Source organism: Zingiber officinale, chromosome 7A (genome assembly GCF_018446385.1).
Source record: "Zingiber officinale cultivar Zhangliang chromosome 7A, Zo_v1.1, whole genome shotgun sequence".
NCBI lineage: Eukaryota > Viridiplantae > Streptophyta > Magnoliopsida > Zingiberales > Zingiberaceae > Zingiber > Zingiber officinale.
In genome coordinates, this window is record NC_055998.1 from 12,779,960 (window position 1) to 12,795,330 (window position 15,371).

A 15,371-nucleotide genomic window follows, 5' to 3' on the forward strand; every position below is an offset into this window, starting at 1 on the left:
AATTGATCCTGTCCGAGAGTCGAGTCGACAGGCGCTGGGGACATGGCGCTCGTTGCTGTCTTCAGATGACCTCCAAGATGACGTGGACCTCTGGCGAACCTGCAACAAAGCCGAGCCAGGAAGGGGTTCCCGGCGACGACCCTCTGATGCTCAAGTCAGGCACCGGTGAAATGAAGTAGAAGCAGAGTAACGAGACTGTACCTACAGTGAAGAATCGCGCATACCTCCGTCGAAGTCTGGGGGTCCTTATATAGGATCCGGGGGGGGTCGCGTGCACGTTTCCCGAGATGTGTACGCTTCTCAAAGCATACCTTATAATGGTTGTGTCAGAAAAGTGTCTGACGTCATACCACAACCGTCCGAGTATATCTACGACATGACAGTGGAAACTTCCACCATACGATCTTCTGTCCGGTCTGGCCGTTGACCATGCTGTCTGTCGGCGGCGCATGTCTCGAGAAGGATATCGCCAGCTGTCCAGTTTGTCCTCTTTTCTCTCGTCTGTTACTAGGCCAAGCGAGTGAGTCGCTCGGTCGCACTCTCGGACAGGCATGCAACTTTAGTTGTTCGATAGCTTTGCCGAGCGGGCATGCCGCTCAGCGAATCGACTCCTTCATACGAGAACCTCTGAGCATCGAAAAACCGACCTGCGATCGAGCTGTCTTCACGCCGGCCTGGGCACTATCGCGGCCGATCGACGAGGTGACCTCCCCGCTCGGCAAGACCATTGGACTAACCATCTTGACTTTGACTTCCACGTGCCATTAACCACTGTACGGCCGGGCCCCTTTTTTCACCACCGGATTAAAGGACAAAGGGGTAAATATAAAACTCATGTATGAATTTTCATAATACATTTCTCCTTCTCAAGTAAATTTAATTTAATTTAATTTTTTTTTTCAGCCCGGGGGCACCAAGTTAACATCCAGCTAACACAAGCACAGACTACCAGATGTTGGGGTCTGAAGAACCAAACGGGTTGGAAATTCTGGTGACACTAACTGATGATATCTTTGCTCAATCATCATCAAACGGGGAGGCCTAAATTAAGCCAAAAATTAAAGTGGATATGAATAGCACAAGCAACTCATAACAATCTTCTGATAGCCTACTACTCAAATCAAGCCATGACTAGAACTTATAGTGGGGCTATGGAACAGCTAAACAGCAAATGGATGCTTAGAAGCACTTCCGATGGACAATTGCCGGACCAGATTCCTCGTACTCACCCTTTGAAATCCACATCTGCATGTTTCATGAGTGTCGAATGTCAATTGGCGGGGGCGCTGAGATGAGCGTATTCATCTTTTGTTACCATATTCGTCTTTTGCCACCATGAGTGTCGAATGTATAGTATCAAAATATCACCAAAAGGATTGAGACTGCACATGAATAGAGTATACCTGCTGGAAGGTGCTAAGAGAGGCAAGGATGGATCCTCCAATCCAAACACTGTATTTCCGTTCAGGTGGGGCAACCACCTTAATTTTAATGCTGCTAGGGGCAAGAGCAGTAATCTCCTTGCTCATTCGATCGATCAGCAATACCAGGGAACATGGTTGATCCACCGCTAAGCACCACGTTACCATACAGATCTTTCCTTGTATCTACGTCGCACTTCATGATGGAGTTGTATGTAGTCTCATGAATACCAGTAGACAACATGCCAATCAATGATGACTGGAATAGAACCTCTGGGCACCTAAATCTCTCGGCACCAATAGTTATGACCTGGTCATCTGGGAGTTCATAGTTCTTTTTGACAGCTGAGCTAGACTTGGCAGTCTCCAACTCTTGTTCGTAATCAAGGGCAACATATGCCAGCTTCTCCTTTATGTCCCTAGCAATTTCCCATTCAGCAGTTGTTGTGAACGAGTACCCTCTCTCAGTAAGGATCTTCATGAATCTATGAGATCACGACCAGCTAGATCCAAACGCAGAATAGCATGATGAAGTGCATAACTGACACCGTCACCGTCGAGCACAATTCCTATCAAAAACACACTGATCAGACCAATGAAAAAACTAATAGCATTTAATGAATCAGTCATATCGATACAAACCTGTAGTACGGCCACAAGCATACAGAGAGAGGACTGCTTGAATTGCAACATACATTGCAGGAAAATTAAATGTTTCAAACATGATCTGGGTCATTTTCTCTCTGTTTGCCTTAGGGTTAAGATAGGCTCCGGTTAGTAATATTGGGTGTTCCTCAGGAGCGACCCGGAGTTCATTGTAGAAGGTGTGGCGCCAAATTTTCTCCATGTCGCCCCAGTTGCTGACAATTCCATGCTCAATTCAAGGTGAGTATTCCTCTCTTTGACTGAGCCTCATCACCAACATAAGCATCTTTCTGGCCCATACCAACCATAACACCAGTGTGGCAGGGTCTACCAACAATACTGGGAAAATTTTCTCTAGGAGCATCATCACCAGCGAATCCAGCCTTGTTTGCCAAAGGCAACAGAAACCAAAGAAATTTCAGCGTCTATGCCCAGAACTGAAGCACAATATTGAATATCAAAGAAGAAGCAACTGCTAATGTGAAATGACTGACCTTGACCATTCCATTTCCGTTGTCACAAACAAGAGGTTGGATATCCTCAGGATCATCCATGTTCTGTATATCAGAATCAGAAATGCACAGGAGGATGTTAGCAATCTCTTCGTAATATACTTTATGAAACATGCTAAACTACATGACTTTACACATCTAAGGTCAGCAAACTAAAAATACATGCCCTCCCTTTGCAATATCTTCAAATGCAGAGAGCCGAGTCAAAGAATTGTGGAGCATTAAAATCCAATGAGGATTAGTCAAAATTTTGTAGGAGCAAATCATATACATAATGCACACTCCTTAGAACAAGAATTCCAAATAGGTCAATTTATCAAAATAATCCAAAAAGGTTTGAGTATTTTTTTATCTTGAAAAAAGTCCTCAAGCAGCCAGCTTTTGTGGTTGGCAAATAAAATGTCTTCGAAGACCTTAATTTCTGTAAATTTCCCGGCCAAAGTACCATCTCTCCTTGGTAGAAGAAAACACTAACCCTGAATCAAGACTTGGCGGCTATTTTCACTAGCACAATTATCAAACTGAATCCTAATAAATATATCTCTTTCGACATTGCCAGAATTGTTCCACGAAGAAAATTATATGTGATTGTGAATCCGCATACTCTGCTTTACACCGGTGACGGAGTTCTTTTTGCGAGATTTAATGTTTCAGTTTAATACTAGCATAAAATCTAACTACCGAATCCGCTGCCTCGAAACTTTGGCTACTAATAGAGAACACAAAATTGAACGAAAAGGATAATTAAAACAAAAACAAAAAGTTGAATACAATCAAGCCGGATTGTTCTGACTGAGACGGCAATAGATTTCTACTGAATAAAAGATCAGATCCAAAACAAATTAATAAAAAAAATACGGATCCTGACGGAGAGAACCTCAAAAGATCAAAACATTAAAAAAAAACAACCGTAGATCTGATAACTTTGCCCTATCTAATTCAAAACCCCAAAGTTCATCTTAAAACCGATCGGTGTCAGTACCACTAGATCCAGGCGACCAACCCGTCAACCAGGGAGAAACAAAGTGATTAAGAGAAGCGGAAACTGGATTTGACCTTTACCGATGAAGGCGACTAGATAGATAATCGGGAAGAGGCGCAGCAATACGAGACGCCAAAGACCAGCGAGATGGAAGGAAGCAAGGACAGGACCGTAGAATACGGAGAGAAGCGTCACTTTTAATAAGGACAGCTATCTTGTAAATTAACAAATTTTCTTTTATAGCATAATTTATTTACTTTTTTTTTTACAAAATAAAATCTCACTTAATTAACACTACACAAAAAATTTTAAAAGGCAAAATTAAAAAACTGGCTTCTGATTTCATTATAAAAATATTTGAAAGGATTTCCTTACTTCGTCATCTTTATTATATAATTCAGTTGTGTTTTTTTATTGCAGGAAACGCAAGAGCATTATAAAATGTTGATAAAAATAGTTTGATGTTGGACTTAATATTTTTAAATAATTCGTTAATTTAAATAAATAAATTTATATTTATATATGTTTAATTTATTAATATTTATAAATAATAATTATAAATCATGTTTATAAATGTAAATAATATTTATAAATAATGTTTATTAATAAAATACTTATCAACATATTAAATAAATAAAAAAATTTAAATAAATAAATAAATTTGAATTTCAAACTCAATAATGAACCAAAAATGTAAAAATTTTAAGAGACGTGCTTTTCGCACCTCCCCTAACACATTCCTCTCCCTTGCTTTTATGTTTATAACTTTTTAATTTTGTTTCTTTTTTGTTTTGTTTTATTTTTTTAACCATTTGTTTTATTTAACAATATTGTTACATGTTTAATTGTAGATTTTCTTAATGCAAGATTCAGCATTTCAAATATAAAGTAGAGTTTCCAAGAATAAATATATTTCTCTCTTACAAGTGGTGATTGTAAATATTTGTTTCAAATTTTTTTTTTTTTTGGTTCAGTTTGATTCCTAATTTGTGTCAGTAGATGATGATTCATCTGTAATCGTGATGTCATTCTCAATTTGTATTGATTTTCCTTAATTTTACGTTAAGTATTTGATCAAAGTTTCATATTTACTAGATATATTTCATCTGTTAGCACCCAGGGTGTAGCACAGACGGTGGGCGCATGGTATATCTGGCATAATGGTCAGGGGTCGATTCTCACGGATCTACCTTTTAAATATATTTCATCTGTTTTCAAATTGATTTATTATGAAAAAGGTCATCTGTTAATTTATCATCAGATCAAATGAAAAAGGTCATCTTGTATATCAATTCTTGTATACTAACAGAAGATAAATATTCTGAAAACTTCCTCAAGTATAAAACCTTTTTCTCTAATCTCTATCGGTGTCAGGACGTTTACCTGGGGCTGATCATCGAGATATAATAAATTATTTGATTCAAAAATATAAACAAAAAATTATTATTAATTTTTTGAAATTATAGAACAATAGTATCTAATATTCAATACATTCAAAATTAAAGCATAGAGCAAAAAATGTTATTGAAATTGTGCTCTTAGATTTTTTTAGAATCAAACTCATTAATTATTATATCATTATCAATTTTTTCAACCAACTCCCGTTCAACAAACTCATTAAATAAAACTAATCAAATTAATTAATAAATCTATTAATAAATTTAATTAATTTATTAAAATAAAAAATAGTAGTTGACTTATACAGATAATATCAAAAGAAAATATACCTACGACAATGGTTGTATCGATATCATGTGTTATTCGAGAGAAGGGATATCGCGCTTGTATTTGTCGAGTTATTGTCGAACATTTATATAGGACATGAATATAAAATATTATGTGAATGATAATGTAAAGATTTTCAAGAAATTGAGAAATTACGTCGCCGAGAAAGGAGCTTGATTGATTGAAGGAAATCCATTCTAAAAATAAATAGATCTACTCGAACCTAGTGATGGAAAAAGAAGATCAAAATTAAAATCTTTCGCATCTACAACTTTGCGGATAAGAGGAAAAACAAGGAGATTGGGGGGGTGGGGCGGCACTTGTGACTCTGCGTAGGGGGGGGGGGGGCGGCACTTGTGACTCTGCGGATAAGAGGAAAAATAAGAGGTAGCATGCGTGAGGTTTATAAAATTTTAATTTAATTAAAATTCCTAATAAATTGACATATGCTTTGAAAATTTAATTAAACAAATTAAAAAATTTTGATTTAATGGAAAGTGCATGTGGGAAAATAGGAAATAATTAAGGAAAAAAAGTATAGAGATGATTTTTCTTTTGTTTTATTTTTCTAAAGTTGGTGGGGTTGGAGCCCACCCTAGCCCCAATGTGGCTCCACCCATGATCGGTGCAATATGTCTTCCGTCGGAGTGTGCAGTGCCTATTGTTGAACAGCAAAGCGGAGACTCGATCTTTAATCAGCGGAAGATAAACAAGAACATACTTATTGGATAAAAATTCGAGTTTTTTTTATAAGATCATCTAATTGAACACAAATTGAGAAAGAACAGTTGAAGAATTACAAGTTGGGAATCGAAATTGCCAAAATAGCAGAAACATGGACGTAGTCGCGAGCAAAACAGAGCGCTGGAGCGGGGAAAAGAACAGCTTTTTGGTGGAGCATCAACCGTAGAGTACGAATCAGAAGGCGGGGAAGAAGATTCCGATGACAGAAAGGAGGCAAATGGTGACGAGGTTGCGCGAGCACCAAGCGAGCGGCTTCCACTAGACCTCCATGCTCGAACTTTTCATCCACTTCGAGCTCTTTTGTGGCTCTTTGGAGAGGTCAAAGTCTGCACCCTTCATCCGCATCTCCCACATGCACCGCGCGACACTACAAGAATTCGGACTTTTAACGACGCATTTTAGCGTCGCCATATGTACGTAAAATGCGTTGCAGAACATTTTGCGACGCAAACATGCGTCGCCAGCATGCGTCGCAATTGGTTCGTATGCAAATGTCAATATGATCTTTGGTGACGCATTAAGGTACGCGTCGCCAAAGGTTACAACATTTCGCGACACAAGTATTGGCGACACCTTCTTTTATTACGTCGCCAAATGACGTCGCCAAAGGTGATATCATTTCGCAACACTAATATTAGCGACACCTTCTTTTATGCGTCGCGAAAAGGTTCTAACATGTCACGACACATGAAATGCGTCACGAAATGTATTTTTGCTATATTTTTTTCGTTAATTATTTGTGACGCAATCTATGCATTACAAAATATATTGCTCATTCAGTCACGACATTATAATGTGTCTATAATACATCATAAAAGTGCAATTTACTATTAATTAGTCAAATATTTTTAAAACATGAACACAACTAGTCAAATATTATCCAAAGAACATGAGTAGTAAAATGCGCATTACATAATATTGCAAAATAAAAAACTACATAGTCGATGATGGAGGCGAGGGAGGTGGTGGAGGAGGTCGAATTGAAGAGCATGTTGGTGGAGGCTGGAGTGAGAAGTCATGAATGACCTGTTGAAGTTGGTGCAATAATGCTTCAAATTTTTGATGCCGCTCACGTATAGTCAGATTCTGCTCATCGATTGTTTTCTGCATAGTTGTAAATTTTTCATAATCATCATAATGTTTTGAACTGATGTTTGTGGCTCTAGAATCACCCACTACAGATAGTTTAGGTAATGGACCTAAACCCTTCACGTAACGAGACCGTATGCCTGTCATCGCAAGTTGAAGATTAATAAAAATATAAAAACTTTGAAAAAACAAGTAAAATGGATTCCATCAAATGCCAAGTGGAGAAGGGATATATCATATATGCAATTAGTGAAAACTGAATGCAGCCTTTATTATCCTTGGCTGTCGAGCACAAGGAGTTCAGAGAAACATATCATCAATACTGGCAAGCTCTCTGAAGTACTATCCTAGAATAAGTCCATTCTATTAAGACCCTAAGCGACAACAAGTAAACCCGTATAGATTAATATTAAAAAACAAGTGCACTGGGGTTTGTTTATTAACCTTTTTCAATAGACACTTCGAAAGTTTTTATTAACCAACTATAAGTCACAATAAATAAACTACTAACATAAAAAGATTGGAATAAATGTAATTCTACTACTTCCAAAAAAACAAAAAACTTACCCATTTGCTAAACTGGTTATCTTATCTCGAGCTCCTTGGTTGATGATTGCTGTATGTCGTAACAAGAGTAATCCACCAAGGATTGGAGAAGCGCCAACAGCTGTGGTCCCTAATGTATGTGCAAATACAGACCCAACCCACTCACAGAGTACAGCAAGAACAGATCTCAGACAGCGAAGTTTCAGGTTTGGCAAAGGTAAAATAGTTCCATATGATAAAAGCTGATCATATGTGCTTAATGCAGGCTTTGGTTCAACCTTACAAGCAGCAAGAAGGGCTCTAGCACGTATGATGAGGCCTGTTTGTAGAATATTCATACATTGCTAGACAAGTAAAACAGAAAATCAATAGATATACAAATATTAACAGAAAAGTTGAACTTTAATAAAGAACAATTGGGGTGAGAACACAAATTTTACCGAAGCAGCCATTTCAAGATGAAGATAAATAATCTCTAAAGACAAGCGACCCTCCACTCCAGTATAGATATTTGAACCGACCCTCTTTACTACAGAACATGCTTCTGCAACTCCACCTCTAGAAAGAGCTTCACACAGAATAATCTGAAAAGTTGTGCATTTCCAAGCATATCTAAGCATTATCAGAAACATGAGAAGACTAAAAATACCTTCATTAAAAAAATATTTCAAAATAAAGGATACCAGATTCACTTTTTGAAGATCTCTTTCGTCCTACACTAATATTACTAAATCATTGTCTTAATTGAACATTAATGTTTCTTCATTGGATATTTATATACTATATTAGCCAACTATCACTTTCAGTTTTATAGTCGGTCGGAGAGCAAAGCGCTAAAGAAAGAGGAAGATGTTCCACGAAGACTCCATCGAAGGAACAAATTAATGGATCAAAGATATTGATAATTACATAAATGTGTACTCTGTAGATAAAAATATCGCTTCAACATTATGTTAACTACTTAGATGCACTATGCAAGAAGGGTTTTAAGTATGTTGAGTCATAGATTTAGTTTGCTGTTTGAATCAATCTTATTTATAGATAATTTCATTCCTGAGATCAGAATAACTCATTGTCATTTTCCATTCAAGTATCTTCCTCCTAGTTTATCTAATTGGAAAAATTAAACAACCAGCATCGGCCCAAGATCACTAAATTAACTAAAAGTCAGTTTAAATAATTTGTAAATAGGATTTTATGCATACAACAAATACTTTTGGATCAAGAGTTTCTTTTTCATTAATGCAAGAGTACTTATTTTATAGGAAAACCAACATTTTCAAGATAGTACTCCTTTCCTTCTTAGCCAAATGACAGATTAAAAAAAAAAGGCCAATCATCAAAAACATCAGTTTCAATGCCATCCTGGTCTGCTCCAGTTGTCTACCAATGAGAAAGGCCTAGGTGTGGATAGTAAAAAAATCTATTTGTTATTAACAGTAGCAAAGTGATTCCTCTTGTGTTAATCTTACCTGGATTGTCATAGTAGTAATATCAGTGAATCTACAAACTGCAACTCGACAGAAGTGAAGTCCATGATTGGAAATCTGGAAAGTAAAAAAGCACTAACCAAGTGTATACCTTTCTACAGAAGCAACCTAAATATACTCCTCCAAAAAATTTCCTTTTCTCCTATAAGAACAGGAGTTCCTAATTCAAAATTCGGTGCACATTATCATATTTATCGTGATCAACTTCATTCAGAATCAACAACCACTCTGCAACAATTAGATTCCCAACAAAGAGCGAGGTACCTCTTTGGGGAGGGTGGAGTAGGGGGAGGCTAGCATAGAGCGAGGCTTCGATAGCCTCCTCGAGGTCGAGGCGGCCGGCGACATCCCTGCCGATGCGCTCGGTGACATGGAGGCCGGCGGAGGCTACATCCAGTCCCACGGTTTCGTCGCCCCCACGCCATTACGCGATCGTCAGAGGGCCGCGCAGCTGCCGCAAACCCTAAGCTATGATAGAAACACCGCGACGGATTACCTGTGAGAGCAACTTGTGGGCGGTTTGGTTTGAGGTAATAGGGGTGGGGAATGGGATCCGCAATGCTATCTCAAAAGCATGGGGTTTTAATGCATTAAAATAAAATAAAATAAGAATTATTTAATAATTTATTTGATTTATTTTTAAATGATATTTATTTTGATTTATAATATTATTAAAAGAGAATACTAACCGTTAATTTATTAAAATAAATTAAAATATTAATTATTTAATAATTTGTTGGATTTGTTTTTAAATGATATTTATTTTGATTTATAATTTTGTTAAAAGAGAATATGAGCCGTTAATTTATTAAAACAAATTAAAATAATAATTATTTAATAAATTTCTTTCTAATACCTTTTCAAATTATATTTATTTTAATTTATAATTTATAAAAAATTTTGAATTTTTTTTCAAATTTTATTTTAGCGACAGTTAATGTATCTACGTCGCCAAATAACCACAATTTGAGGTGGAAAAAATTTTCACTACTATTAGTGACGTTGAGTGCAGAATGCGTCACTATAGTGTTACATTTGGCGACATGTTTTCTATGTCGTGTCGCCAAATGATCCAGGGAAAATTTGCGCTATCTTTTAGCGACGTGGAGTGATGTGTGTGTTGCCAAAGGTTTTCATTTGACGACGCGTATTGTTTAATGCGTCACTAAATGATACAAAATAAATGTAGGAAAATTTCCTCCTAATGGTCTATCTTTTAGCGACGTGAAACATTTCATGCATCGCCAAAAGGTCATATTTTGCGACGTTGACCATACTATGCGTCGCTAAAAGTCAGAATTCTTGTAGTGCGAGAGCCCGCTCGTCCTTGCACTCCCTCTACAATTGTCACGATATCCGCCAATAGGCGCACACGACAACTTTCACCGCGACGATCACCGCCATAGAAGTGGTCAGGGAGAGGCTGCAAGGGAGCCACCAGCTGCGGCAAGAGGCGCTTGCGATGGAGGCGATGAAGAGGAGCGTGAAGGAGAGGTCGTGGAAGGCGAGGAGGAGGCAGGAGAGGTGGAAGACAGCGCGCTTGGCGGCGTCCATGCGAGCCTTGAGGACTGCGACACCCCGACTGTGGCGGTCTTCCTCTGTCTGTCAGAGCTTGAAGAGGAGGAGATAGGCGGAGCTCTCTGTGATATGATTTAAAGGATGATATTACAACGCTAATTACCAGATAATCATAAAATACAAATAGAGGGATATAAAATTCATTTCAATGGGAATAAAAGGGAGGTGTGGTGTCAAAGGGGATGGAAAAAGCAATTTACAAATTTCAAACAATCAAATAAACTTAAATTAAATTGAAAATTTAATAATATCTAAACGAATCAAGCTTTGTTAAAATGTAACCTCATAAAAAAATTAAGTTAAGTCAAATTTAACCAATCATTATAATGACTTAATTTATTTTAGACTAAATTTGACTTGACTTCGATTATCTTATTAAAGTTTGAATACATTTGACTTGACTTAATTTATTTACCCTCCTAAAGAACAGAAAGAAAATCTTTAAAGATCTAATTAGTTAGTTCCAAAATATAAGGGTTCTTTTTTTCCTACTTAGAGAACGTAAAAGGTCAAATATAATATCCAAATTATATAGACAAAATAAAAATAAATAACTAAAGGAGAGTAAAAAAATATATAAGTTATCACATTGAAACAAAGTATATTTTTGGAATATAAAAAAAATATATGATGAGATGCTCTTGAATGAGGTCTTTAGCCCCATCTTACAAATGGGCCTGAAATCAGCCCATTGAGTTCATGACTCAAAAGTACGGGCCGTGAATTTCTTTGAAATAGATGAATAAAGTGTAGGTCAAATGCTTTTTTAAATATTTATATCCAATCTCATTTATTTTATGTTTTTTTCCTCGGGCTTCGATTTTTCTATCTTCTTCTCCTCTCAAAATTCTATGATCTTTTCATTCTTTTCGAAATAATATTTTTATTATTTTTGTGCCTAAATCACACTGAGTCGAAGGCGGATATTGATTGATCATGACTTCCACACTCTAGTTCACGTTCCATGCATGCCGAAGCATCACTTAACAGACTACGCTTCAAAATCGTATATTTATCCTCAAACAGATCACAAGATCCTTGCCGGTTTTCCGGATTTTGAGCAAAAGGACCTCGTGGCTAAATTCTGGTCAATAACAAATTTCAGCGATAGGGATTTTCTATGCTTATTTTTGAAGAAGAATTTTTTCGATTTCGATGTAAAGTTTGCCGTGCACGATGATAACGCTGCGGTATCCGCCGAACATGGTGGGTCTCATCCTTTGCCTTGGGATGACGTCAGGCCTTCGTTCTCACGTGTCCCGTCCGCCGTGTTTTTTCTTCTTTGGCGGATGCGAGGAAAACGAGCGGAAGCTGACAGCGGCGCGCCCGCCGCTCTCAATCCGAGTCGGAGGCGGCGTATCGCCTTCGCCGTCAAGTCGCGTAGGCATCTACACATCGGTATCGCATTCTTCCGAGTGCTGGGCCCCGGTACGCCGACCATACAGCGTGGCCGCCACCGCCACGGGCCCACCCTCCACCGCCCCTGCTCCACCTTCTGATTCCTTCCTTCCTTCCGCAAGAGAGAGAAATGGTGAGGACCACTGGAACTTGACCGGACGGTCAGATCCGGTTCGGATAAATCGGGCAGTTTTCACGCAAGGAATCGAGGAATGCTTTAGAATTCGCGTTCGGTTTTGCCCTGTAACGCCGCAGGAGCCGGACGCACTCACTCCCGGCGGGACCGGTCTCCTGCCGTCGTTATGATTCGTGCTTCACGCCAAACGCTGGTGGCCCCCACCTCCATCATGTTAGTGCTGGTAAGTGGCGGAAGTGTGAAAAGCTCCGCACGACTCAGTCTCATTATTGTCACAACCAATTCGATGTGATTCAAAATGTTTTGGAAATTTAAAAAAGAAAAGCCTCAATTCTTGACTGGACTCAGTCCAACCGAAAAAAAAAGGTTCATAAAATATCGAGTTTAAATATATTATTTGCGAGGATTAAATTAGGAAAAGCACGGCTCAACGAAAGCGAAATGAAATTAGTGCATTAATATATGCAACGACGAGTCGCTGATGCCCCTTTTCAGATCGCAAGTTGCAAGTCACATCATTTCGTACAGAGTCCGAATCAATCCTTCTCTCCTTTCTATCTTTCTCTTTATTTATTAATGAGTTGAGTGTTGAGGGAAGAAGAACTCTGCTACTGTTTTCTTTGTGCCTTACAATTATTTCACAGTTCTTTTTAGATCTTCAACCTCTGCATGCATGGAGACTTCTAACGCTTACTACCAGGTACGCCAATCGTTCACTTTTCTAAGTTCTTAAGGTTTCTCAAATATCTTACACTGGTCTGGACTCGAATATACAAGCATGCTTCCTGCAATATCACATGTAGTTAGTTAGTTTGTGACGAATTTGATGAACCAACATGAGATTTTTTTTTTATTCTACAACTATAATATTTCTTCTGTTCTTGTATTTTCAGAAGTAGATGAACAATATCAGTTTTCTTCTTTATATCCATTTTAAGTTTTCCTTTTTGGGAAAAGAAACTCCATGTCCATCTAAGTTTTCAAAGTTCTGGTGCAAATGGTGTCGGTAAGAACTTTAAGATCATGAATTATAGAAGAAAAAAAAACTGCTCCTTCCTCTTGATCAGCCTTAACAATGTAAGAGCAATGATCTAGCTCTAAAACTACGTACAAATTAAAATCATCCTAAATATCATGGTAATTCTCCCCTCAGACAATGGCAGCAGGACATGGAGTCGAGGAAACAGCAGCGAGATGCGCTAAGACCCAACAGCTACAGCAAGCACAAGAGAGAAAACTGAGGCTTTCTCCCACAGAGCAAGCCCTGCAGTGCCCTAGGTGTGCCTCCACCAACACCAAGTTCTGCTACTACAACAACTACAGCCTCTCCCAGCCCAGGCACTTCTGCAAGGGCTGCAGGAGGTACTGGACTCAAGGAGGCTCCCTCAGAAACGTCCCTGTGCGTGGTGGTTGCAGAAAGCACAAGAAACATTCATCATCTTCTTCTTCATCATCCTCCTCTTCCACTTCCAAGAAGGCATCATCGGAGCAGGATCTCAGTAGCAGCATCACTGCCCTAGTCCCTCCGCCAAACCTGTATTTTGCTGGCCAGCCACCGACCAAGCAGTTGGTGGGCACTAGTGGTTTTCTAGATATGCTAAGGAGTGGGTCGGTGGACAGTGCAGCTGCTGTTGGTGGTGGTGGTGCTGCTGCTGGCCATAGCAGCTTTGGCAGCGTGTACTGTGGTGGGGAGGAGACTGCAGAGTTGTGGTTCGAGAATACTCAAGCTGCAAGCCCTTCCACTATCAACAACTATCTGACATGGCAGGATGCAGCAGGGAGCATATTGTTGGATTGCAGCTGGAGTGGTAATGCAGCTGTTGGCAATTCTTGGCAGGGGTTGATCAATACCTCTCTGCTGTGAATTAATCAAGCGAAAAGTTAGCTAAGTTGGCTACGAGTTGCTCTTTCCTCTGGAATATCAAGTTGTGTGTTTTGGAGACTCATACTGTCATATGCATCCTTTGATATTAATTACTACGAGCGTTTGTCAGGTGAACATCCTAGATTCCTAGGAAAAAAGATACATCAGCTACCTTAGAACATTCTAAAGCATCCATAATATAGGGTATTCTCTCGAATATTTATTATACTCATCTCATTTCTATATCATCATTCAAATATTCTAAATCTTAGAATCAAATAGTTTACCAACCAAATAATTATGAGTCCAACTTATCAAATATCTCACGGTAAAATATCCTCAATTTCACCAAAAAAAAAAAAAAATTTAAAAAATAATTAAAAAATAAATAGATAAATTAATGTGCCCAGTAATTTCTAATATCTCTCAAGTATCCCTCTCTAATGGGGATATTTAAGAGGGAATATTTAGAGAAATATTCCCTCTTAAAATCCCCATGCCTTTTGTGAGATTGAAGGATTGAAATGATGAGATATTGAGATGTCCATTATAACATGTACTTCATGATTATTATTTTTTTGAATTTGAAAAAATTCTCATATTTTGATTCATATTGCACTGTTCGGCACCAACTAAGTACCTTCCATTGGAAGGACTTTTTAGAATGCAGTTATATCATCTTGTAAATAGTTGTAGGCCTTGCGCTATTAGTCACGCGGTTCTCTTATTAGGGTCGGATGTTCAATGTGTGTTCTCTTGTAGGTGGTCTTTTACATTCAAATAATCTTTAAAGTAGATATTTCCACAGCTGTCCAATTTAGCAGGTCTCCTATGCTACACTGGTTATTCATGTCAAAAGACAATCGACCACATGATGAGTTGTCTATTGATACAGGTGAGACCCTTGAAATTAATTCGACGTTAAAAAAGTGGATTGATATGGTGGTCAAAGTTAAAGTTAATAAAGAGTCAATTCTCAGATCATATCGATATCATGCTAAAATAAATCTAGGGTCATCATCGAATGTTCTGACTGATCGGACCAAAGGGCCGAGCAGATACACTAGGCACATCGCTCGGCTGGACCGAACTCTATATTCAAATTGTCGATGGCCAATATTTCCCCTGAGCGGATAAGTGTGTTGTTCTCTCTTGATTTTAGAAGATAGACTATTGAGTCACTTCTACCCTTTGATGATAAGAGAATATGGAGAAATGACCGACCCAGAAGATCATCTATT

General features: G+C 38.3%; 2 protein-coding genes and 1 pseudogene across 4 annotated transcripts; 1 reads left to right on the forward strand and 2 right to left on the reverse strand.

Annotated features, from left to right (window-relative positions):
* Nucleotides 1–992: 992 nt before the first annotated feature.
* LOC122000987 lies at nucleotides 993–3,763 on the reverse strand (annotated as a pseudogene).
* A 3,062-nt stretch (nucleotides 3,764–6,825) lies between these two features.
* On the reverse strand, nucleotides 6,826–9,705 carry LOC122000988 (nuclear pore complex protein NUP155-like). Of its 3 annotated transcripts, none has more exons than XM_042555512.1 (5): nucleotides 9,419–9,705; nucleotides 9,137–9,211; nucleotides 8,105–8,248; nucleotides 7,686–8,008; nucleotides 6,826–7,258 (listed from the first exon to the last, which is right to left on the reverse strand). In XM_042555512.1, the coding sequence occupies exons 1-5, from the start codon at nucleotides 9,524–9,526 to the stop codon at nucleotides 7,216–7,218; spliced, it is 693 nt and encodes a 230-aa protein (XP_042411446.1). In that variant the 5' UTR covers nucleotides 9,527–9,705; the 3' UTR covers nucleotides 6,826–7,215. The 3 variants fall into 3 exon arrangements, with proteins under 3 accessions (XP_042411446.1, XP_042411447.1, XP_042411448.1); XM_042555513.1 differs by lacking the exon at nucleotides 9,137–9,211 and adding an exon at nucleotides 9,246–9,296; XM_042555514.1 differs by lacking the exon at nucleotides 9,137–9,211.
* A 3,105-nt stretch (nucleotides 9,706–12,810) lies between these two features.
* On the forward strand, nucleotides 12,811–14,265 carry LOC122000989 (dof zinc finger protein DOF3.1-like). Its single transcript, XM_042555515.1, has 2 exons — nucleotides 12,811–12,966; nucleotides 13,420–14,265. Exons 1-2 carry the CDS (start codon nucleotides 12,940–12,942, stop codon nucleotides 14,128–14,130), a joined length of 738 nt encoding a protein of 245 aa, XP_042411449.1. The 5' UTR covers nucleotides 12,811–12,939; the 3' UTR covers nucleotides 14,131–14,265.
* Nucleotides 14,266–15,371: the final 1,106 nt, after the last annotated feature.

Bases quoted from the DNA above. Each gene is read 5' to 3' on its own strand.
- LOC122000988 (XM_042555512.1), bottom strand. From the start codon at position 9,526: ATGTCACCGAGCGCATCGGCAGGGATGTCGCCGGCCGCCTCGACCTCG. The intron at 8,249-9,136 runs GTAAGATTAACA...ACAACTTTTCAG, and splicing joins TTACTACTATGACAATCCAG to ATTATTCTGTGTGAAGCTCT. The intron at 8,009-8,104 runs GTAAAATTTGTG...TTACTTGTCTAG, and splicing joins ATCTTGAAATGGCTGCTTCG to CAATGTATGAATATTCTACA.
- LOC122000989 (XM_042555515.1), top strand. From the start codon at position 12,940: ATGGAGACTTCTAACGCTTACTACCAG. The intron at 12,967-13,419 runs GTACGCCAATCG...TTCTCCCCTCAG, and splicing joins CTTCTAACGCTTACTACCAG to ACAATGGCAGCAGGACATGG.